The sequence below is a fragment of the Crocodylus siamensis genome, chromosome 14, assembly GCF_052110815.1.
Source record: "Crocodylus siamensis isolate JL-2025a chromosome 14, ASM5211081v1, whole genome shotgun sequence".
NCBI lineage: Eukaryota > Metazoa > Chordata > Crocodylia > Crocodylidae > Crocodylus > Crocodylus siamensis.
The window spans coordinates 14,578,793-14,604,083 of record NC_143408.1 but is presented as its reverse complement, the minus strand read 5'-3'; the positions used below and the strand labels follow the sequence as shown (position 1 = coordinate 14,604,083).

Here is a 25,291-nt window from a genome sequence, read left to right as displayed (position 1 = left end):
CTAAGCTCTGACACTGGAGCCCTTCCTTCCAGGGTCCCAGAGCCCCGTACATCTGGGGGCACACAAGGGGTGAGCCTTGCCCAGCCCACATAGCAAGTCAGCAGCAAAGCACTGAATAGGTTACCAGCACAGCCATACTCCCTGCAGTACCTTGGGCTTCTCTTGGAGTCTGGGCCCATTATTTAGACCCTAGTTTACCTAAGGGCAGAGGTCTGCTCCCCCAGGACACGAACATGACTAGGAAGCCATGCTAGCTGTCCTCACTGCCCTGAACTGTCCTGTTCAGTGCACACATGTGTGGATGACAGACCAGCACTGGGTATGGACACCACTGGAACAGAGGCTGTTTAAGGAACTAAAGCCCCCTTGCTCCCTGCTTCCTCCCATCTCTGGCAGGCCATTCTCCCCCTTACAGCTCAGCAAGGCAGCAAGGTGCAGAACAGCTGCTCTGGGTAGTGCTGGTGTTTGCTGTGTGGTACAAGGCTGAGCAAGGTGAGACTTTGCTAGTGTATATGCAAGTTTTCAGGTCATGCTTTGATGTCTCAACCCATCAAGAGGTGTTTTCTATACCTTTTGCTAGGTCCTGTGGCAGGCTCTGGGTTCAGTCAAGGGAACCTGTGGGGGGCACAGGGAAGATCTGGAGTAGAACAGAGTAGTCTATCACGTGCATCAACCCCCGATGCAGTACGGTAGGACTACGGCCCTGGCTAGAGCTCCCAGGGCTCCAGAGAGCCATTTTGGTTTGGATGTCCTGATAACATGGCTCCAGGAGATGCCCCACCTCTGCCAGGTTACAGGTCCAAGCCAGTGAGGAAAAAGGCAGAAACCTCTGAAGTGATGTCCCACAGCACAGCCCTGCCCAAGGAAGCAGATGGTCTGGATGGATACAGGCCCCAGCATGTGGGCAAGACCTCATTTAACGAGCAGAGCAGAGGCCCTCATGACTCCCCATTAGCTCCACTTTCTTTTCGATCTGGTATTTCCCCCTCTCCTTCTGGCTTCTCCTCCAGCTACACTGAGGTGCATTTTAGTTGCAGGCACGCATCTTGGTAGGTCTGAGTCCTGGGGCCAGGCAGAGCAGAAGGCAACAGCATCAAGAGACATATACATTTGTGGGGAAATAGCCCAATAATGACTACAGAAACCCCTGCATCCTGAATGGTAATAACCCCTTTATGTCAGACAATCAAAGGACACGGCTTTTTGTATTACATGTTTATGATGAAATGTTGGAGGAAATGCTACAAAACCAAGAACACATCCAATGTGAGAAGTGCTGCCTAGGGAGACTGGAGGTCACAAAGGAAGGGGTCCTTGAAGTGGGTAAAACCTCCTTCTGCTGCAAATATGCCACAATAAAAAAAACTTAATTAATAACAAGAAAGAACGTAATATATCAAAAATAGTAGCAGTTCCTGAACAGAGCAGGAACAAGCCCATCCCTGCCTTAGACAACAATGTTGAGTCTGGACTTGGTGGTGCTCATGGACTCTGCTTGTGACGATGGCCGTTCCAGGAAGCGGTTTCCAGGGTCGCTGTCTCTCCTCTGCAAGGAGGTTTCTGTGATCCCTGGGGCAGTGGCATCCTCCCTTTCATAGAAGAGAAAATCAATCAGAAATGTAAGCTTGGGACTTCAGCTGGCATAAAGCATCAGCAGACCTAATGCTGACTGCATATTCCCAAGACTGCTCGTGTCCTCCCCTACCGGTAACATCAGCCTCCTCAAGCCCTTCTGCATTATCCTCTCTCCCTTCCATGTTTAAGTGTTCTGGGGACATGCAGGACAGAGCACTAGTGTATCACTAGCAAAGACAGTCTGTAAAGCTGGATTCAGCACCACTCAGCCATGTCCCTCTGCTTGCAGCACCCACCCACTGGAGGTCTTCTCATCACAGTGAACATGCCCAGTCTATCTGCAGTACCAGCAGTCCCACACAACGAGATCCCTGAACTGTGCTGCCTCTGTGCACACTACTCTAAATTTGTACCATTCAGCTGTTAATATGTTGGCCATGGTAGCAGGCTACTGAGTGCCTCTGGCATTGCAGCCTTCCCCTGAACACTCACCAGAACAGCACCCTTCCCTGACAGCCAGTGTTTTTTGCCAGCAGATCCCCTGACAGCCAGCGTTCCTGGGCAAGGGGGGGCAGGCGAGAGTGCTGGTGCCTGCCCCGCCCCGAGAGTGCCAGCTGGGGAGTGGGGGCACCAGGAGAAGTGGTCCCCCCATGGCTGACTGCACTCACCCGGAAGCCATTTGCAGATTAGCTGGATTGACTGTGGGGGGACCGCACCCCCCCACCCCTCCCAGCTGCGGGGTTGCTGACTGGGGCAAGTGCCCCCCCTGACTCAGGAGGCACCAGTCACCCATGCTGGGCACTATCTCTCAGTATCTGGTTGTTCATTCTGTTTGCCATAAGTCTAACCAGCCACTCACCTTCTCCTCTGGCTACAATGATGTCCATTGGATCAGCCATAGAGCAACAAGAATAAGAGGTAACAACAAAGCAGCAGACTGGCAAGACATTCATATTCCAGCTCCCTCCAGCCCACAGTCTTTTGGGGCTCTAATGCCAGGCACACAGGGCTGTGCTCTGCCCCAGACCTAGAAGGCGTGTTACGCACACAGGGCCAACCCAATCCTCAAAGAACCATGGCTACAGTGGTCAGAGCTGGTATCAGTAACAGCCAAGCTAGGAATCTGAAAGCTTGATCAGCTGCACTTGCCCCCACAAGATGAGCTCTTGCCCAATGGGCACAGGCACCCGGGAGCAAGATTAGAACAGGTGGGGCCAGAGCCTTTCCCTGCTAAGTTACAGGTGAGATCTCGGCTGTGTCAGTAGTGACCCAATGGGCTATCAGGTTAGTAGCCAATGCCCAGTTCAGTGCCCTGAGGGTACCATGGAGCCACCCCTGTGGAACTGATAACTTCTGCTAGCACCGTCAGCAAAGAAGCTGAGCACTGCCTAGGCTGCCCCCCTCGCTGCCGCAGGTGGGACCCTGGCAGGGAGGAGGGTGGTGGCAGGTGAACAAAGAAGTTTGCACTGATGCTCCCTGGGCTGGGCCTGCCTTGTGGCTGATGGATTCCAGTCTCCAGGGCTGCTTACCTAGTCCCGTCCATGAGCACTACATTCATCTCCAACCCTTCACAAGACCTCCCGCAAGCCAAATCTGAAGCTCTCCCCTAGTCTGGGTGCATACTGTCTTGTCAGCTCACTAATAAGCATCTGCCTTCATATGCCCCAGACTTACCATTTATGCTCTGATATGCATGGGTTTATGCACGGGGTATTAGAGCCCCTCCTGCTTTAGTAAGGTGAGAGCTATGGACAGTGAAGTGGTGTCAGAGGTTCTAACCTTAATTCATTCCCAGTGTAAGTGGATTGGGAATCCTTCTTGTTCCTCTTTCTGTACTGTAACGTATAGAGAATAATCACTGTGAACAGGAAGAAGGCCAGGAAGACTCCTATGACAGCTCCCACGATCACTCCAGCTTTTGCAGTACCTATTGGAAACAAATTCAATCAACAGGCAGACTATGGCTCACCAGGAGACTATGGCTTTTCCACCCTCTTAAACTATATTTTTGTAATTAACTCTTTAGCAGTCAAGATTTGTCCTTAATGACACACACAAGATATCTAAAAACAAATGAAGCATGTAAGGGTCACATTTTCATTTGTTTATATATTAATCCTAGGAGGCTGGGTAAGAAACAAGAGGAGTCAGAGACACACATGTATGAGAGGGAACATATGATAGATATTACTGGGACTTAGTGGGATAAGTCCTATAAATGGGGCACTAAAATTGATGGCTACAACTTATCCAGTGAAGATGGAATGAGAGAAAGCACGGGAGGCAGTGGCACTTCATGTCAGAGGCAATCTTTCCATTCGTGGAATAATAGACAATCCTGAAACACAGGACTTCTGATGTCTATGGATCAGAGGAAAGCCAGATTCTTTGGGAAGATGAATCAGAGTTCAGCTAGTAAAAGTAAAATTGAGGTGTTGGTTACAGACCATCAAGCCTCAGAACAAGCTGCTTCTCAAGTATCTGTAAATTATGTGCTGGAAGAAAAACAGCATTTTGTGGGATGACTTCAAGCTGGGGAATGTTTTCTGGAAGTAGCATATGAACAGTAACAACACATCCTTAGCATTTCTAGAATAAGCATAGATGAGCAATATTGGAGATAATTTGGATGGGCAAAAACGAGTTAATTGCTGCCTTAAAAGTCATCTGCTGCTTAGGTACCAATGCTTGTGATCTGGTTACATTTCCTTTGTACAAACCAAATATGGCATCAACCAAATATGGCATCAACCAACCACCGCATGCCTGAAATTCTAAACTATAAAAGGGCTAATATCCCAAAACTTAAAGTCGTTGTTGGTCTAACCAACCAGTAATGCCAATTTAAAGTGGGAAGTGTCAAAGGAAAGCTGGAAATGGTTTATGGACATCTGATGGGGTATGTCTACACTAGATGCTTAATGCTCAGCAGACTAATTGTAATGTGCATTAGCGCATTGTGGCAAAAGCCAGGCTAGTGGGCTAATGCGCAGTAGAATTAGTCTACTGCATACTGAGTGTCATGAAAAGACCATGTGCTGGTGCTACTGCACACCAGTTACTGCACATTTAATTAGTACCTCATATTAGAGGTACTGAAGGTGTAGTAACAACAGCACATCAATCCACGTATAGACATGATCACTGAATACCTGAAATCTAATATTTCACAGATACAATTAAAGTCATTCTGGGCAAGAAGCCATTCTGGCTCAAAGGAGATGTGGAAGAAGCAATAAAACATAAGATAATAATAATAATTGTAATGATGTAAGGATAGAAAAACAGGGAAGTGTGTGGCAATGATTATAAGTTACAGGTAAAAAGGGCAGGTGACTGATAAAGGAAGCCAAAGGAATTAATGACGTGAATGGCTGATGAAGTTAAAGAGCTGGCTGAGGCCATGCGGCGAGTCAGAGCCAAGATTAGAACTCAAAGCCTCCCAGCTCTGGCCTCGGGCATCCAAATGACCCTGCCAGCTGACAGTGGACCTCTCTTACTAGACAGTCATGCTGCGGTAGTTACTTGCTGTACCCCATCCCTTTTGCTCAGGGTCTCTCTCATGAGACCTATTTTTGTGATGTATGAGTTCTGTTCTAGCAGATTGTTACAGTGGATGACAGTGTCACTGAACCTGGAGCAAGAAAAGACCTATTAAATCATGTAGGGGCATTTCTGAAGATCCTGTCCTTTGAGTTAAAGAGTCCTGTGAAGCAGCTACCCACCCTTGCTAAGTAGAAGCTTCTATAATCAACCACTCTCTTTCTCACTGAGATGGATACTCACACCTGAAATTTCCCTTGCCTTAAATGTATTCCCTTGCTTCTAGTTCTGTAGCTTTGTTCTCTCTCTCTCCATCTCCCACCCCCCATAATTTCTATGAAGCCTTGATATTTACACCCTTCAAACACATGCAGATGGCTATCAAGTTCTCCTTTTACTCATGTAGTCAAGCTGTGAAGCCAGCTAAGGGGAGCTGTCAGTGGATGAGAACTAATTAAAACAGGGAGCCTGACCCAAGTGGGAGCCATGTGCCAAATGAAGAAACAGGAAGAAATTAGTGGAGGCGGGAGTTAGAAGCAAAACCTGGAGCACACTCCTTAGATGGAGGTGGACAGCAGATGGGGATCCCTAGGCCAAAAGGATCTGCAGCACTAGCACCTTCTGAGCCTGGATTCACCTAGCTATCAGGCATTCCCGATCCCCCCTTGGACAGAGCCCCAAACCCTGGCCAGAACCTCAGTCAGTATAAATCAGCTACGCTGACTTCAGTGGAGCCACACCAGCTTACACAATGTGACTACCTGCCCTCAGACTGTGCGCCCACTGCAAAAAAGGTGATGTTGGAGACAAGACTGCCCAAGAAAAATGCATGCTGCTAACTGGAGAGATTCCTAGTCAGGGGTGCCCATGCCCAGCTAAGAGCTATGGCCATCTTTGCTGGACTTGGGACCACTGAAAAGCACGTCTACCCCCTCACTCCTGCTCAGCACAGGCCAAGTCCAGGAAACAAGGCAGCTGCGTTACAGCTACTCTGAGTGTGTGCTGAGAAGTCTGCCCAAGAATGGGAGCCCAAGGGAGGTGCTGGGCCCACCACATAATGCCTATGCTTTGGTGCAAGCCGAGGTGGAAGAAGTGGGTGGGATGTGCTTCCCAGCAGTATGCTTTCAGCACAGAGACAGTGCAGACAAGTCCTGTGCTACCTGGGAACATGCTGTGGAGCAGCCATGGGATGGCAGCCAGACTGCACAGTACAGAGACAGCTGCAGATTTCCTGGAGAGGCAGATCAGAGAGAGTTCCCAGGGAACCCTGCACAATAGCTTGGATTGTAGAGAATTAGAGAAGTAGGCTGAGTATGAGCCACTAGATGGTACCAAAGACCCATGGAGAGGGTATGAGCTGGAGAAGAATCAGCTCTGAGTCAGGAGATCAAGGATTAGAATAGACTGAGCACACAAAATAGAAGAGAGAACTGGGCAAGAAGCACATACATGTTTCTCTACCTCTTGCCTGTCCTCCAGCTAGGAGACAGCAGGGTACAGTATGCATGCCTGAGACAGACTACCATTTTGAGCAAACAGAAAACCACCTCTGGATGCTGATGGTCTTGCTGGTTCCTGTTTGTCTTGTGCATTTGGGACAGTGCAGCTCAGGAGACCTCTGCTTTTGTCCCTACCCGGCAGCCAGTCTGGGCTTTTGTTTGGTTTGGAACCTATATTTTGTCTCTTCTTCTCTGGGCACAGATCAGGTATCCACGCTCACTCCTTCTGACAAAGGAATGGCAATGACCTACGTCTGGGACAGGCCTGACAGGAACTGAGATTATCTGCTGCTCAAATTTGTATTGGAGTTTGTACATCAAAGTTCAGTTATCACGCCAGTGTTTGGAGTTACAGGTGAAGTGCTATGGCAGCATCAGTACTCCTATTGACAATGGTTATTGTCCACATGCTGCAACCAGAACAAGCAGGGCATAACAGCCAGGCATGGTTATGGCAGGAGGCTCAGGGAGTATGGACAGCCAGAGTGGTAGGAAGAGAAATAGCGAAATGGTATAAAAGCGAAGGACAGGTAAAGGACTGGAGGGGGAAGTAATCAATGGCACAAAAGCAGGTGAGAGAACAAGGCAGGTGAGGAGGCCCTAAGACATAGCCCAAGAAGAAGTATGGATGCCCTGGAAAATTCATCAATATGGTTCGACAGTGCCACAACAGCATAATGACACGTGTCCTTGCGAATGGCAAATGCTCTGACTCCTTTCCAGTTACAAATGTGTCATGCAGGGTTGTGTGATCGCACCTACCCTCTTCAGCATGTATTCTCTCATGGTATTCTCTGCCATGTTGCTGGATGGCTTCCAAGACGATGACCTTGGTATGGAGATCAGGTACCATTTTGATCGAGATATCTTCAACCTATGCAGGCTCCAAGCGAGCTTCAAACTCCAGACAGCCACGCTTCACGACTTCCTCTTCGCTGATGACTGTATGTTTTGCGCAGGCTCACAGGCTGACATGCGACGGTACATGGATCTATTCTTATCAGCTTGTGACAACTTCGGACTCACTATTAACAGGAAGAAGACTGAAGTGATGTTTCAACCTGTGCCCGGCACAACACCCCAGGAACCACATGCCTCAGGTAAAGGCCAACAATTGTCGATGGTCGACAAATTTGTCTATCTAGGCAGCACACTCTCCTGTGCTGTCCACATCGATGATGAAGTCAATGCGAGACTAGCGAAAGCTAGCGTGGCCTTCGGCAGACTCTGTAAGTCAGTCTGGGACCACAGAGGCATCAGAATGTCGACAAAATTGAAGGTACAAAGCCATCATTCTCCTGAGCCTCCTCAATGCCTGAGAAACCTGGACTGTCTACCAGCGTCATGTCAAGAAACTAAACCACTTGCACCTGTGCTGCCTGTCAAGATACTAAAGATCAAGTGGCAGGACAAGACTCCAGACACCGAGGTGCTCAGAAGATCAGCTCTCCCAGTATTCACACTCTACTGAAGCTGGCGCAGCTGAGATGGGCCGGCCACCTCTCAAGAGTGCCCAACACTTGCCTGGCGGAGAAAATCTTCTACGGTGAACTATCAAATGGAGTATGCCATCCAGAACAGAGCACTGGCCTTCAAACAGCAACGCACGGCAGAAGCAATGAGGAAACGCATGGCCAGGAAAATGAAAACCTCTTGTACCCAGTCCTCATCACTTCCCTGCCCCTGCTGCAGCAGACTGTTCAAGGCAAAGATCAGGCTTATAAGTCACCTACATACCCATGCAACCTAACCTCCATCCCCCACCCCTTCCTTTCCCCTTCCTCGCTTTTCTCCTTTTTCCTTTTTTCTCCTTTTCTCTCTCTCCCCGCTCCCCAAATGTGTTCGTCTTTGCCCACGAAGGACAAAAACACAAGGCTTAGCCAGAAAAAAGACAAAGGTGATTTTGACATGACCAGGTACCACCACTGTGAAGGAGACAGACATCAGGAGGAGGAGGAGATGACGATAGGACAGCAGCTGTAAAGAGTCCCTTCCAGGGGGCTTATCGGAGGAAGTGCTGAACACCAACACAGACCCCTGACCGCTAGCTGGAGGCAGCCACTCACTAATACCTCTGGTGCTTGGAGGAGGAAATTCTCGAGCATTTTAATGGAAGCCCCTGGGAAGCCCTAGTCATGGTCAGACTGTAAAAGCTTTCCAGAGTGGATTTGGTCATTTACCTTCACCATATTATGCACCTTGTAGGGGGTAATATTAATGTGCTGCCATGGTGAAAAGCTGCCTCAAAAATCTAGCAGCTTTTAAAAAATGTCCCATTGAGCTACAAACCCCTCCATTATAGTGTGTTTGAATGGCCAGCCTAAGATAGAGTACATCCATATACATGATAGTTTGGGTTCTGCTTCAATTCTCTGTCAGACTCATGACACAGTTACTAGGTATTCATAGGGAGCAAGCCAGGAGTGACAGTCTCAGAGAAGGCAACATTTCCTTTTGTTTAGCAGCAATCCAGGCTCTCTGACTAACCTGCTCATTCTTGTAAGAGCCCAAATATTCTGCAACTTTTAATTTGCCCCCAAATTTTCCAGGTTAATGTCTATAAGACTGACACAACAAAAGAGTCTGTTTGATTGACCTTGGTCAGTTATGTATATGTTACTCCTGGCGTTAAATAAAGGCCAATACAGGAAACCCATTTTAAAATATTATGGGCCACATCATCCCCTTTCCTAAAACTGGGCACTTTTACACATACTCCAGGTGTGGAGGTAGGGGATGGTGCTTTAATTAAAGCAGCCCTGAGAGCTGCTCTAATTAAAGTCTGGCAGCATCTCATGTATCAGCATCTCTGCCGTTAAAAATGATGGCAGGGACACTTGAACTGAAGCTTGTTCGCTTGCTGCCATTTTTAACCACAGGCACACTGATACCCCAGATGCAGGAGGCTGCTGGAGCACAGTAATTACCATGGTCCAGCAAACTCAATTAATCGGCTGAGTCATGCTCAGCTTAATCGAGTCTGCTCCAACATGCTGTATTTACAGTGTGTCGGAGCAGCCTCCCTGCTCATGTACAGGCACAATCTGAACTAGGAGATTTGCACCTGTCACTCCACCATGGCTTAGAACAGGGGTGGGCAAGATGTGGCCCACCAGGCCAGTCTATCTGGCCCGTGGGGCCCTTAAAAAATTTCGAAAATTAATATTTATCTGTCCCTGGCTGCCAGTCATGTGGCCCTCGATGGCTTGCCAAAACTCAGTAAGCAGCCCTCCGCCCAAAATAATTGCCCGCCCCTGGCTTAAAACTTGCTTTCCCAGTGGAAGAACTGGGTGGGTAGGTACAGCTGAGCCCCACAGCCCTTCGCCATCTTCAGATCTGCACAGATTTTAAATTATGCACAGAAGTCTGTGGCTTCTGCCCCACTTCCAGGTACTGCCTTCCTCTGTAACAGCCTGGCTGCCATAGGCAACCTGCTAGCTTTGAGGGGACAGGGCTGAAGGGCTGGAGTTCTTAACTGGTTCCCTGTACATCCAAACCATTCAATTTTATCTCTGCCTCCTTCCAGGACTTTATAGGTAGCGCTGGTCCCATGTTACCCCTCCTCTTCCAACAGTGCATAATCTATCAGTACTCTAATATGCTGATGCCCTGTGAGGACTGATGTAAGCAAGGAGGCCTTAGCAAAATGCCCAGGAAAAAGCCAATCTGCTTAATGGGTTTTTTGCATCAGTTTTTCACCAATCCCAAGGGACAGCCCTGCTCAATATGGTACGGGACGGCCAGGGTGAGGGAGAATTGTTACCCTTCATCAATGTAGACCATATGAAGGAACACCTTGAGAGGCTGGACACCTTCAAGTCAGCTCGCCCAGACAGATTACACCCAAGGGTACTCAGGGAGCTGGCAAGCATCATAGCTCAGCCACTGGCAAAGATCTTTGAGAACTCTTGGCACTCAGGTGAAGTGCCCAAAGACTGGAGGAAGGCCAATGTGGTGCCTATCTTCAAGAAAGGGAGGAAAGTAGATTCGGGGAACTACAGGCCCCTCAGCCTGACCTCTATCCTGGGGAAGAATTGGAAAAAATTATCAAAGGGTCCATTCTTGAAAAACTGGCTGATGGCAACATTGTGAAGGATAGCAAGCATGGGTGTGCTGCAGGTAGGTCTTGCCTGACCAATCTCATCTCCTCATCTCCTTCTATGACCAGGCGACATATATTGCCTGGACAAGGGAGAAGAGATTGACATCATGTATCTTGATTTTAAAAAAGCCTTCAATCTGGTTACCTCATGGAAAAATTGGCCAACTGCAGCGTTGGCTACATCACAGCCCAATGGCTGGGGAACTGGCTCCGAAGTCAGACCCAAAGTGTGGTAGTCGATAGAAGTAAATCATTGTGGTGCACCATGACCAGTGGGGGTCCCCCAAGGCTCCGTCCTTGGACTTTATTCTTTAACGTCTTTATTAATAATGTGGACATTGGTGTCAGAAGCAGACTGGCCAAGTTCGCCATTGACACTAAACTTTGGGGTAAAGCATCCACACCTGAGGACAGGATGGATGATGATTCAGGCTGACCTAGACAGCCTCATAAAATGGGTGGATGAAAACCTGATGGCGTTCAACACTGAAAAATGCAAGGTACTCCACCTTGAGGAAAAAAACCCACAGCACGCTTATAGGCTCGGCTGTGCTACGCTTGCTAGCACCACTGCTGAAAGGGATTTGGAGGTCATGATTGACAACAAGACGAATATGAGCCACCAATGTGATTTTGCAGCTGGTAAAGTGTGCAAAACTCTGGCTTGCATCCATAGATGTTTCTCAAGCAAATCCCAGGATATCATCCTCCCGCTGTACTCGGCCTTGGTGAGGCCACAGCTGGAGTACGGCATCCAATTCTGGGTTCCACAATTTAAAAAGGACATGGAGAAGCTTAACAGAGTCCAGAGGAGAGCCATGTGCATGATCAGAGGGCAGGAGAACAGGCCTTATGATGAAAGGCTGAGAACCATGGGACTCTTTAGCCTGGAAAAGTACAGGCTCAGGGGGGACTTGATGATCTTCCAAGGTCCCTTCCAACCCTAATGTCTATGAATCTATGAATCTATGAAAACACCTGCAGAAAAGGGGTGGAGAAAGCACCTTGTAGGCAGAAGCTGCACCTAGACACAAAGAGGCTGAAATAAACACAGATCATGTTACCAGTCACGTTGATGGTCACTTGGCAGCTGGCATGGCCAAACTCGTTGGAGGCAACACACTGGTAGGTCCCCGAAAAGGCCTGCGAGAGGTTGGTCAGCATCAGTGTCCCTGTTTTTTCATCTTTTAAGGAGGAAAACAACAAAATAATCCTTAGGGTCCTGACAGATATGCAGCTCCCTACTGTAACTCATGGTGCTCCACAGGAAGCACCATGAGTTACAGCGAGCCCTTCAACCTAACAGCTATTCTCTGTTGAACCTGGTGGGGTGGGTTAAATCAAGCTCCACTTTGGAGCCAGCTGGATGTCTGCAGCCTCTCTCCTTGAGCCCCCCCCTGCCCCCCAGCTCCAGTGCTGTCTTCAGGATGGGACTTGAGGCCCATCCTTGCTCCCAGGCAGGCTCCCATTTGGAGCGCCTTCATTTGGACCGTTATGTTATGAGGGTTCATTTTTCATATGGATGGGCACTTTGAAAACATTCTGTAGCCATGGACTTGTCAGGACATGGCTGTTGAGCACTTTCAGGGGGCTGATTATGTGACAAATATCACTTCTGTTAGCACCCTTGAAATGCCAGAGAAAGTTCCCTTTCCTGTTGTGCAATCGGAGGGTGAGGGCTCAGCTGGGCCTCTGACCAGGGTAGTCATGCCAGCAGCATACTCTACAGGGAAGGGATCTGCATGCCCTGAGTTGTGTAAAAGAGGGCAAGAGTTGCAACAGGAGGAACCATGGCTACGGACACCCCTGCCCCTGGGCAGATGTCTCTGTCACAGATACCAGAGGAAAACTCCTGTGAGCAAGCAGCAAGGTAGTCCCTTCACTACAGCTGGCCAATGGAAGGAGACATGGTCACATGCACTAGCCTGAGAGAAAGCCTGTCAGAGAAAGAGACTTGCTTTAAGCATCAGCCTAAATAGGGCATGTGCTTTCAGGCCTCAGGGCTCAATGTTCTGGCATAAGGCTGCAAAGGCTGGAAAGGAATTAGCCCTCAGCATCAATAATTTTCTCTTCAGTCATGAAGCTTGTTACCAGTGAGAAAGAGGTTAAATACTGAAGCTAATACTCTGTTTTGGTTAAAGCACTTCAGGTCTGAAGAGAGCAAACTGTTGAGTGCCCAGACAGAGAACATGAGAGCAGAAGCAATGCCCGCAGGCATTTTGGCATGGACTCAATGAGGTGAGTTCAAGTAGGCTAATCACACTGTGGCTGTTGCAGAGGTAGGTTCAAACGTCCCTGCTGATCTTGTCCAGAGATGAACACAAGCCATCAAGAAAATTCAGAGCCAATATGACCCCAAATGGTCTGTCAGATAGGATGTGCAACATAGCAACTAGCTGCATCTACACATGACCAGCAGCTACTTCACTGTGGCAGTGTGTTCCCTCAGTACAGCATGCTGCTACAGCCAACTAGCTGCTAAAGATAACTGTGCTCAGTGTATGGCACAGTATGGGCTGCTACTGCGCCAGGCTCTAGTACTTCCAAAAGGTAGTACTAAAGCATGGCGCAGTAGCAGCGTCGCCATATGGGCACACATAGACATGCCCATAGAGAACTCCCCTGAGCCATGGGAGTGCCCTGTCCAGATCCCTGCTCTGTCTGCCCCACTTGAGGGCCATACACCTGAATCCTCCACCTTCCAGGAGCGTGCCATGAGCACTGGCTTGCGGAGCTGGTTAGTCGGTTGCTCTTGGTCTCTCCTGCTGGAGCTGTTCTACTTTCTACAAATAATTAGTCATTGGGGCAACCTCAGAGAAACCCACTGTAGAACCTGCAGTTTAGGGCACGTACCTGGGAGGGGAAAACTGGTTCAGCCCTCTGGCATGAATGAGTTATGGGTATGGCTTATTTCCCTAGCAGCGTGACTGAGGATTCTGCTGCTGTGGTGCAGACTTACCCTCAGTGTCTGATCCTGAAAACCTGCCCGTAATAACCAACACCTTTCCTCATGCCAATACTTTAATTACAAGAGATCCCTTGTATTTTCTGGAATTATATAAGCTGAAATGTGCTTTCCTGCAGTATGGCATTTAGCTCTTAGATGTCTTTGCATGCTGTCTAGAATTCTAGATAGTCTGTTGTTCCTGGTAAATAAGGCAAAAATGGAACTCAAACGGTGTAGATACCTCTTTGTGTCTGTAGCTGGCTGCTATTTCCTTAATAAATACCTTCTGATTAACAGGACCTGTAACTTCATATCTTGTGATACCCATAAGAAACAGTTGGTGGGACTAGAATCTGATTTTTTCCTTAATTTCTGAAATATTCCTTTTGCTCTGGAGAGTTTCATGGGAGTTATAGGGTCTTAAGCCAGACAGCATTTGGCCCCCGGAACCTGTGCAATTCACACCAGTGGAGGAGAGTGAATTTAGCTGTGTGTTTTATGATGGCCTGGTTATTCCCAGTGTTGATCTTTTGGAGTTAGCCAGGATAAGGTGGGGAGGGGAAAGAGACCATCTGCATGTTTCAGATTTAAACTTATCATTCCCCACCCTAAGCAGCTTTGTACACTTGGCTGGGTATTTTTTTTTTTTACCCTACTCTCAAGCATCAGGCTCATATCTCAGCTGAAGCCAGAATTCTGGGTTGACCCAATCCAGGTTTGTGTCTGTGCTGCTAAAAGATAAAGGGTCTTTAATGAATGCCACATACCTTGTACCATGTTGACCAGTGGCAATGGTGTCTTGGAACCAATGTGTGACCAGGCATAAACTGGGGTGGGTGTACCCTCGGCAGAGTTGCAGGTCAGAGTGGCATCAGACCCAACAGAAGCATATTCAGTCCCTTTACAAACAGGGGTAGAGGGAGGCACTGTAGGGGAATCAGGAGAGAAAATGAGATTGATGCAGTAGGAGACTATAGGTAAAACTGCACATGTGGCTGGGCCCCTGGCATAGCCATCATTGGAAAGCACTGCAGTCACTTTGCCATCCCACTACTGACACTTTGTTTATCCCTGTGTTCAACCATGTTACCTCTACTCGTTCTTCCACCCACACTGTGCTTCAACCCTTCTCTGCCATCTGCTTAGACCTTTATGTGACTCTTGGCACACTACCTCAAAGCACCACACAAATGTGAATGAGATGGGAAAGCTCAAGAGATATCCCAGCCAGGCACCATCCCCTCCTGCTCCTCCCACTTCAGATCTTTCTGCATGGTGAAGTCTTGCCTAGCATGCCACAGGGGAGGGGATGCCTTAGGGGCATAACAGCAGGGGCGGGAGCTGGGATGGAGAGGGAGAACCATGCTTTCACATGCCTTCTTTTGTTTGCTCCCCATACTTCAGTACCTTTCTGCTCCTGTGCCTTGCCCAGCCTCTGTGCTAGAATGAGGCTGGGAGGGGGTACCCACTAATGGGGCAATAAGCAGTGAGAGTGTTTCCTTTGGGCTCCAGCAGAAATGTTGTGGACTCAAAAGTGACAGGAGCAGATCAAAATGTCACTGTCTCCCTGCCCTGAAAGCATAAACTTTCAGGGATCAGCCTCACTGGACCTACTCAGGATGTCTGAGAGGATTCCCTTTTAGTGGTAGCTCCCAGACAAGCAAGGTTGGACCCTTAGTAGCATTCATCGACTTACTCAGCACTGTGAAGTGTATGAGCCCTGAGCCACTGCCATAGAAGTCTGGGGGGTTGTTCACCTCACAGATGTACGTGCCAGCGTCTGAAGTACGGACGTTGTCTAGTCTAATGGTTGCATCCCCCATGGTGGGAGGGCTCTGAAGGAGACTCAGTCGGCTGGCCTGAGAGCCAGGCTTGTACAGCATGTTATTTGTGAAGTAGAGAATCTGCAGAAATGAGACAGTTTGTTTGGGGAAGCTTTAGAAATCTGGGGTGAACGCAGCAGTATGCAACGAGAGAAGGGCTAAGAGCTAACTTGCCATCCAGCAGCATTTGTGTCGAATTAATCTCAAAGGACACAGCTTGGGAGAATTAATTAAGGTGAAAGCTGCAAGGACACATAATGACTAGGTGAAAGGCACACTAGAGAGAATGCAGAAGAGGATAAGAATAAACTAGAAGGGAAATGACAACAAAGGAGAGGCTGATCCAGCAGCGAGAGAGCCCTCTGTTTATAGAGTGCTTAGACCAGCCCAGAGCAAACTTTTGCATTGCTTTAAAAAAGCCCTTATAGAATTTTACACACGGACAAAGACAGAAAATAGTGAGGCATGAGACATAGAGCAGGACAGTCCACATGAACAGGACCAAGAACTCATCCACAATGTACAATCTTCCAGTGGACCATCCCATCCACCCCATTTCTATGAGCAATGTACACCACTGGAACATAAGGGCAAGAGCATGAGACCTCCTCAGACACAGATCTGGGACTCTTCCTTCCAACCAATGCCACACTCACTTACCAGATCTCGCCTGGGAGTGAGTATGGATTATAAAGCTACTGTCTGTATAAGGGGATTCATATAAAGGGAGGCTAAGGACTTATTTGGGTGGCTAACAATAATGTCCAGCCTTACTGGTATAGGTTCTCAGTGCCTGCTGCGATCTGCCTTGGGGTTTGTGGTCTACCTCTCACACTACCAACTGTCTGCCTGGGCTTGATGTACTCCCAAGTTCACAACAGTCCCTGGGGCAGATACTTAGAGTGCTGATTCCCCCGCTAGGGCTTGGTGTGGTATTTCACAATCACAAACTTTAAGGGAAGAAAGAAGCGCAGATCCTGCCTATCACAACAGAGCGTCACCCTACTGTTCCTGTAACAAGCTATTCCAGAAAGGTGTCTTGATTTGAAGAATGGACACTCCATCATGTCTCCTGGCATTATGTACTGATGATTAATCATCCACTCTGATGAACGCTGTATACTACATCTTGCTAGCTGGGGATTGGGAGGTGTTAATGTTAATCACTCAGCAGCATCAAGCATTGGGTCAGAGCAAAGGCCACAGGGACATGAACAAGCAAACCTTTTTCATTTGGTCTGTTCAGAGACAACCAGCCAGACAAGAACAAACAGGCCAAGGCCAAACCTGCAATCCAGAGTCCTTGGCTGGCCCCAAAAGATCTTCCCCGTTAGCCACTTATTTGCTGCAGTAGGCAGGCAGCTGACACATCTGTCCTGACCTTCCCAATTTGCCAGACCAGCCTCACCATGAAACACTTGGTACCTCCCCTCATCCCATGATCATAGACTCATAGAAAGTTAGGGTTGGAAGGACCTCAGGAGGTCATCTAGTACAACTACTGTTCAAAGCAGGACCAGCCTCAACTATCTCAATCTAGCCAAGGCTTCATCTAGCCAGGTCTTAAAAACCTCTGAAGATGGAGATACCACAGCCTCTCTGGGTAACCTGTTCCAGTGGTTTACTACCCTCCTAGTGACAAAGTTTTTCCTAATATCTAAACTAGACTCCCCTTGTTGCAACTTGAGACCATTGCTTCTTGTTCTGTCATCTTCCACCAGTGAGAACAGTCCAGCTCCATCCTTTTTTGAAACCCCCTTCAGGTAGTTGAAGGCTGCTATTAAATCCCCTCTCAGTCTTCTCTTCTTTAGACTAAATAAGCTCAGTTTTCTCAGCCTCTCCTCAGAAATCATGGGCCACAGCCCCCTAACCATTTTCATTGCCCTCTGCTGGATTTTCTCCACTCTGTCCACATTCTTTCTGTAGTGGGGCGGGGGGAGGCGTGCAAAACTGGACACAGTACTCCAGATGTGGCCTCCTCAGTACTGAATAGAAGGGAATAATCATTTCCCTTGTTCTGCTGGCAATTGTCATACCAATGCAGCCCAGTATGCAGTTAGCCTTCTTGGCAAAAAAGGCACACTGTTGGCTCATATTCAGCTTATCGTCCAGGTCCTTTTCTGCAGGAAATTGGACCTCAGTCTGTGCTGGTGCATGGGATTGTTCTGCCCTAAGTGCAAGACTCTGCACTTGTCCTTATTGAATTTCATGAGATTTCCTTTAGTCCCATCCTCCAATTTGTCTAGGTGTCTTTGAATCCTAACCCTACCCTCCAGCATAACCCTACTCCCCTAACCCTATTCCCTGCAGCTTAGTGTCATCTGCAGACTTGCTGAGGGTGTACTCTGTGCCATTTTCCAGGTCATTGATGAAGATATTGAACAAAACTGATCCCAGGACTGACTCCTGGGACACTCCACTTTATACCAGCTGCCAACTAGACATCAAGCCACTGACTACCTCTGAGCCTGATGCTCCATCCAGTTTTCTATCCACCTTACAGTCCATTCATCCAGCCCATACTTCCTTAGCTTGCCTGCAAGGATGTTGTGGGAGACTGTATCAAAAGCCTTGACGGTGTGTGTGAATGTGTGGGTGGGTGGTTGGCATGCATGAGAGGAGATAAGAAAACGGGGAGAGAGACATTAGTACTGTTGTTTAACACACAACTACAGAGACTGCAGCATTGAGCACGGTATAAGTATGTGTATAGAGCAGAATAAAATAAAACTGTTGTATGACAGGCCACTGGGGGTGATCACTAGTTTGTTCCTGTGATTCATAGGGGCCTTCTTCTTTGTCACATTAAGTATTTCATAGGCATTGATGAATTTGTGACCACAGAATCTCTGACGGCTTGGGAATCGTCTTCCCCGATATGCAGGTGGGAAAATGAGTCACAAAGAGGAATAGACTTGCCAAAGGTGACATGGGAAGCCTGTGGCAGAGGCAGGTATGGAACCTAGCCAGCATAAACTTCAGCTGAAGGCTTTAATTATAAAACTGTCCTTCGCCTCCATGGATCCCATTGGCTGTTTTCATTAGGTTTCTGAAACAACAGTGCCATCATGCAGGCCACTCAGCGCCAGGCAAGCAACTGTCATTCTTACTGCATTATTGCATGTACCTCTGACCTCCTGCCTTCCCTAGACTCCTTGGCCAATCCTGGTTCCAGCCCTACAAGGCGGTAAGTAATTTCACTGGTACCAATGCTAGCCCAGGGACAAATCACTCAGAGCCAAGGACCTCTTCATGCTGGCAGCATCCCCAAGACTCAGTCAAATTAGAGCCAAGCTAAAACCCTACCATTATTTCCATTAGAACATTTTAACCATATTGACTTGGCTCAAGGAAAGATTTGGGAACATAACAAAGATTTTCATTTCAGTTCAAAGTCCTTTTTTAATTGAAAAAATGGAAACTTCATTGAAACCAAACTGTTTTCAGAATTGGTTCAAAAATATTGACTAGTGCTAATGAAAAGTTCCCCTTGGCTTGTTCCTGTTGTCCTATAATGTTACAGGCAAACCAGCAGTTCAGCAGGGAGCTATAAACTTCACTAACCTCCTTCATCATCTCTTTGCCACCCTGGCAGAGTCTTGAATTCCCCCCATCTGGCTTGTCCTGGGCTGGAAGCAGGAATACTTTAGAGACCACCTCTGGAGCAAGTCCCAAGGCTCCAGCCCCTGTCCCCTGCCCCTCACCTGTTTCCCCATCTCTGGTGCTGTTGAGAGTGGTGCAAACCTCCACTCCAGTATGAAGTTCTTGCTGACTGAAGTTTTATAGTGACAACAAAGTTCCACGCTGGAGCCTTCTTTCTGCATCACTTGGTCTGTTGGTATCGTCACCTCCACGCACGGCCCAGAATCTGTTCAGGAGAAAAAATGGTTCCATCGTCTCTAGCTTGTCACTGCACATCTGCTGCAGCCTCCTCTCCAGCTTCCACAGCTGCAGCCTCCTGCCCCCACCCTCCTTCCAGATGCTGCTCCTAACATAGTCTTCTTGCGCATTGCTTTTACGACAGTTTCTTCTCCGGTGCTCTCCCCGACTGCATTTTCCACTGCATCAGATGAACATCAGATGAACAGGCCAAAGGGTTTGGAGTTTCACATGAGGAAAGGATGAGGGAGCAAGGCATGTTTAGTTTGGAGAAAAGGAGATTAAGAAGTGGTGGACTGTTGCTGTAACCATGATGTGCAAGAAACAATGCTTTGGGAAATATGCAAGAAACAATGCTTTGGGTGATATCTTTTATTGAACAAATGTGGGGACTTCTTGCTTCTTCCCCAGAACTGAGGCAGGGTGCTCTGTGCCCCAAAGCTTGTCTAACATCTCTCTCAAGTATATATTGATCCAATAAAAGAAATCACCACAAAACCTTGCTTCTCTCAGCTTAAGGGACATTTTAGCTGTCATCACGTATTTGAAAGCTGCCATAAAGGAGATGGAGGACAACTGTTCTCCCTTGCCACAACAGCCAGGACACAAAAGAAATCAGTTTATACTAAATCCCAGAAAAAAACAAAACAATATTCCCATCAGAACGGTTGGATGCCGGGACCAGCTGCCCAGGGAAACCATGGCATCTATGTTATTGGAGGTATTCAAGAACAGGCTGGATAGACTTCTGTCTGCGTCCGTGAAGGTGGCTGGACTAGAGCAAGGCTGTCCAGCTGGCAACCCACAGGTTGCATGCAGCCTGTGAAGGATTAAACTGCAGTCTGTGGGGCTTGTTATGGCTGCTGGGACGGCTACACTGGCACTGCTCTGGACCCCAGGGAGTGAACACCGCCCCCGCACCCACTTGCCCACCGCTGAATGTAGGGTCTTCAGTCTGGGTTCAAGAGCCATGCCAACTCAATGGCTGTAGTAGCTACACTGACAAGCTGCTGGTCCACTAAATCTGGCCTGCAGGGCCAAATAAGTTGGACAGTCCTGGACCGGAGAACTACTGAATTCTGTTCCAGCCTAATCCAGCCAGATTGTACAGATATCTTGTCCTGTCCCTCCACGATTTAATCCTGCCCTTCCCAGCTAGTCCACTACAAATCCCCCAGTCATTTGAAGCACTTCTAAACTGGAGCATTTCAGTACCAGATAAATGTTCAAGCCCCTTCCAACTGGATCATTTAAAAACCATGCTGTAGTCAGTATTGCTGAGGTACACTACAGCCAAGGGGCTGGAGAGCAGGCATCCCAGCATGCCTCTCAGCCTTTCATCCACAACCCCCTGGAGGCTTTTGATGATAGCTGAGTGGATCTTTAAAGGTATCTGAGTGGACCTTTAAGGGTACCTGAGTCCAGGTTTATACTCAGTGCCATTGCCAGATTTGACTGAATGGGGTTTCTGAACTGCACCAAAGTCTCATCCATTGATGGTGCCCACATTCCCATCCTACGCCCAGTGCATAGTCACTCAGAGTACATTGTGTTGCAGGGTGTCATGGATCACTGGGCATAGCTCATCCACATGACTACCTGGTGACTGGGCAATATCCATGATGCCAGGGCGTTCAAGAACCCTAAACTGGTGCCCTCTGAAAACATGGGGTGTGTTAGCTCATTGTACTTCTAGCCTAGAACTGGAAGGGGTGATGACTTGCCCTTATGTGAGTGCAAGCCTCTGTTAAAATCTATAAAACCATCTTCCACCTTGTCTTTCTTTGTATTCCTCTTCACCATATGGCCTGACAGGCAGTGCCAGCTGAGACTAGCCGTGCCACGGGTGACTGGTGACCACGGGCTGAGAACTGTTCATGTGGCTAGTCTGTGCTAAACCCCTCTATTCCTTTACCATCCTGGCTTGTACCTTACTAGTCTCCCCGCTCTGGCAGTTCTTGTTCTGACTATAAGCCTGTTGGGCATTTACCACATATTTGTACCTTCCTGAGGACAATCAGGCTCTAACAAGTTACTGCCTCTAGAAATTGCTGCAAGATTGCAAGCTCTCTGGGGCAGGGACTGCCACTGCTCTCTGACTGTACAGTGCCCAGCACAGTGGTGCCCTGCTCCCAAATGGGTACTGTGGGCAGCTCCCAGGAATAAATATTGATTATTGCTACTGATCACAAGAGCTGATGCACTTCAGGTAAATCAAGATCCTAAAAACTGTTTTGTTCTTTTTCTTTTCTGCTTTGTCAAACTTTGCCGGAGTTCGTGCAGGGGGTCCATCACAAGGGAGGAAGGGGGAGAGGGAAGATGGACAGTGACCTCCGGATGACAGGAAGAGCAGGTGCAAGAAGACAGCCCTGCTGGCTTGACACTGTGAAACTATTAAGCGTAATGAAGAGCACAATTTCTCCAACCTGCTTTGCAGTGTCAGGAGCTAGGTTCAGCAACAGTGGGCAGCAGCAGTGTAAGGCAAAAGAACTGAGCGAGGAACCCCTGGGAACCTCTCTGGGCAAACTCACTGCATACTTTAAGCTACTGGATGATGTATGCAAAGGGGAGATTTTAACCCCCAGCTCTGATGGGTAACAAGTGCGGTTGAATGTCAGGGAACAGGAATGGATAGTACTCTTCATGTAGCTTGCAAACCCTCTATTATTGCTTGCTGCGTTCTGTCTTCGAAATGACTTCAAACTACCTAGACCAGGGAGGCACAAGACTAGACCTCGTATGTGGCATATATTTAGAACAACACTGTTATTTGGCCCATGTATTTCTTTCACACAGTGGCTATAATGTAATGAGCAAAGACTCACTGTTACATGTTAGCAGCCAGGTGCCTGTTTGGTTAGGGAAGTAATTCTCAACCTTTTGGACTCAAGACACCCCTCACTGAATTTGAGGCACCCCTCCATAACTTGTGCAAATTCAGTGGCATCCAGTTTCAAAAACTAATTTATATATTACAGTGCTTACCCACTTGCAGAAGCCCAAACCTGTGCATATCTACTTAGGTTATTTGATAATCCCCTCACACCTCACAGCACACTTCAAAGCATCATGTGAACCCCAGAGTGCCTTAGCACCCTGGTTGAGAATCACTGGACTAGATAAACCCAAACCACAGGAAAGGCCCCCCAACACTTTCTATATAGCCATATACTGAGAACTACACCCCCTAGGTTCTTCAGATTCCTCTATCCACCTCTTGCAAGAAAGGAGTTTATTTGAATGTAAATGATATCTCTAAATCCTAGGCACATAATGTACTTGCCCAGGTGTGTACATAAAGGAGTGGAATCACTGCCTAATCTCACTATGTAGCCACGTCCAGGCCCACCCCAGATCTCCCTTGCTTGTTTCTCCCCCGACACGTCATCCTGTTGGATTTCTGAGGCCGGGGCCTGTCCTGTCTGCTCAGAATTGCCTAGAATGTGGTTGGGCAGGAACATCAAAAGAAAACTTAGAACAGGAGCTCAGGAGGTATTGACCATGAGCAGAAGGAAAAGGCTGGCAAGGCACAGCAGGACAAGGTGTTAGATTTCAGGGGCAGGAAGTCTAATTATGTAGAAAAACTGGTGAATACATAGGAGGAGGCAGAGCAAGAGAAGTGGGGAACACCCAAGAGAGAGAACTGTATTCACTGTGGCTTCTCAAGAGACTGCAGTTAAACGTAGGGCAGAAATCTATTTCTCTTTCTGCTTCTAAATAGCAGTTTTCTAATCATGTAAATGGCCTATTTGTCATTTGTACACAGGCGGTGATTGTATTACCCCTTGTAACGGGGGGGACCTGTGCCTGTTACTGAGACTAAAGCTACGCAGTGGAGCTAAGTGGCTGCAAGGCAGTGCAGAGCGGTAGCTTACAGAGGAGCAAGCTGCAGTGAGAAAAGGCTGCAGAGTGGGTAATAGAAAAGCCCTGTGCCTGGTCCAGGACAGCAGAGATCAGGTGATGGGAAGAGGGGAGGGGCCCTTGGCAATATAAGCCTGACTTTTGGGCTAGAAATCATATTTTGACCCAGATCCTTGTGGGAGAAGAATTTCACCTGTAGATAAGTTAAACAGGCTTAAGGTTTATGTTGCTGTTTGATTATGTGTTGGGCTGTGAGGCATGGGGTGGCTAGAGAGGGGTGAATAAGAAGTCATTAGGGTGCTGAATATTTCTTTTGCAAAAAAGGGTAATAGTCTTTTGGACCCAGTAAAAGTGTCCAACAGAGGGTGTTACATGATAGGTGGTTGGGGGTAGCTGATGATGGGTGTTTGAGCACAGGATCTGTGCCCAGTGAGCTGATGTAGGGCTGACCAGAAAGAGCCTGGAAGAATGTTCAAACTGGTAAGGAAGGAAACACCTGGAAGACTGCTGCTAGAGCAGTCTCTTGAATACATACAGTACTGAAAATGTGGCAGGTGAAACAGCTGGAGCTGATGCAGAGACCAGACAGCATCCCAAGTAGACTCTCTGCCAGCGGGCATCTGACTCTGGAGCCCTGAACCTGCTACTCCCAGCAGTGTGGATGCATAAGCATGGAAGTGTAGAGTGAGCCTGTGCAGTAAGCTACACAATAGCTGGACAAATACACCCACCCATTCTGAACTTGTACTTACATTTAAGTCCTGAAAATGTAGTTGGCCAGAAATGTATGACTGGCAGCTCTTGAACTGAAGAGAGGGCAGATCCTACCAGGCTTTGGTATCAGTAGGTGAGGGGTTAGGGCACTTCTCTAGGAAACAAGAAACCTAGGATCTAGTGCTCCTTCTCCCTTGTCCACAGGGTGTTTGACTCCGTCTCTGGCTTCCCAGCATAGTGCTCTAATTGCCAGTGTCCCTTTTGAAACTGTCACTGTCCCTTGCATGCAGTTCTTCATTTTTTTTGTGGGTTGTAGTGCTGTAGGAAAGCTTCTGCCCCACTGGCATATGCCCTTGCCTCTTTGCTAGGCCCTTTATATCTTGGCTGGCCAGGGGCACAGCTTCAAAAGGAGCACTAAACAAAAGTAGCAGGCAATGCTTAGCCTGTGGTGGGGTGGTTAGACCCTTGCACAACTTCATTGAAAGGGCCCTGAGGAGGGACAAATTTGGGGAGTGCCAGGGGCTGGATTCTTGACTCGGGTCCATGTAAGCCAGGAACGATTGCTGGAGCTGGTGGAGCTACGCTGTGAGGGAGAGACAGACCACGGAACTGGGATATCCCAGTAATTCTTGTACTGCCCTGACATGCTCTCTGTCCTCACCCCTCATGCTGCACCCCTGGACACTCACCCCCACATGTGTGCACTCCTGCTTCTGCCATATGTATACGTGCACCCCTCTTCCCTTCCTCCTTCCTGCTGCTGCCCAGCCCAGTGGCTTGTGGAGGAGGGGGTCTCATGCTGTCCCTCTTGTTCCCTTTCTTCACATCCCTGCTGCAGCCATGTTTACTCCACAGTTTGGGTGACTTGGATTTAGGTAGGTCAGAGGAGTTGGGCAGCTAGAAAGTACCCAGGTCCAGGTGGTCTGAGCAAAGGGTTGGGACTGGGGAACACCCTATAACTGTGGCTGGAACTATCCAGGCTCCCTCCGGCTGGGCAATGGGGAGGGCGAGGGTCCGGTTTGCACACTGTCAGGTCGGGCAGCTTCCATACCACCATGTGTGGCTCTCAGCTGGAGTAGTGGAAACCCCACGTGGAGGCACGGTGCTGGCCTGGCCTGGCCTGGCCTGATGGCGTACGGTTCCTGCCTGCAGTGTTGGGAGCCCCATGTGTTGGCATGGAGCCAGTCTGGTCTGGCTCAAAAGTGCATGCCAGCGAACTAGGCCAGGCTGGCTTCATGCACTGTCAGTGGGCTCTGGCTGCTCTGAGCCATGAGCACCCCAAGGGTCTGCTGTTGCTGCTGCTGCCACTGGTGATGGAGGGGGCTGTGCACCATAGGGGGGCTATACC

At 48.4% G+C, this 25,291-nt stretch overlaps 1 protein-coding gene across 1 annotated transcript; it reads right to left on the bottom strand.

Moving 5' to 3' along the window:
* Positions 1-1,447: 1,447 nt before the first annotated feature.
* VSIG2 (V-set and immunoglobulin domain containing 2) lies at positions 1,448-19,313 on the bottom strand. Its single transcript, XM_090027825.1, has 6 exons — positions 19,194-19,313; positions 15,363-15,570; positions 14,434-14,592; positions 11,784-11,903; positions 3,355-3,502; positions 1,448-1,589 (listed from the first exon to the last, which is right to left on the bottom strand). The coding sequence occupies exons 1-6, from the start codon at positions 19,311-19,313 to the stop codon at positions 1,448-1,450; spliced, it is 897 nt and encodes a 298-aa protein (XP_089883951.1).
* Between the last annotated feature and the right edge of the window lie 5,978 nt (positions 19,314-25,291).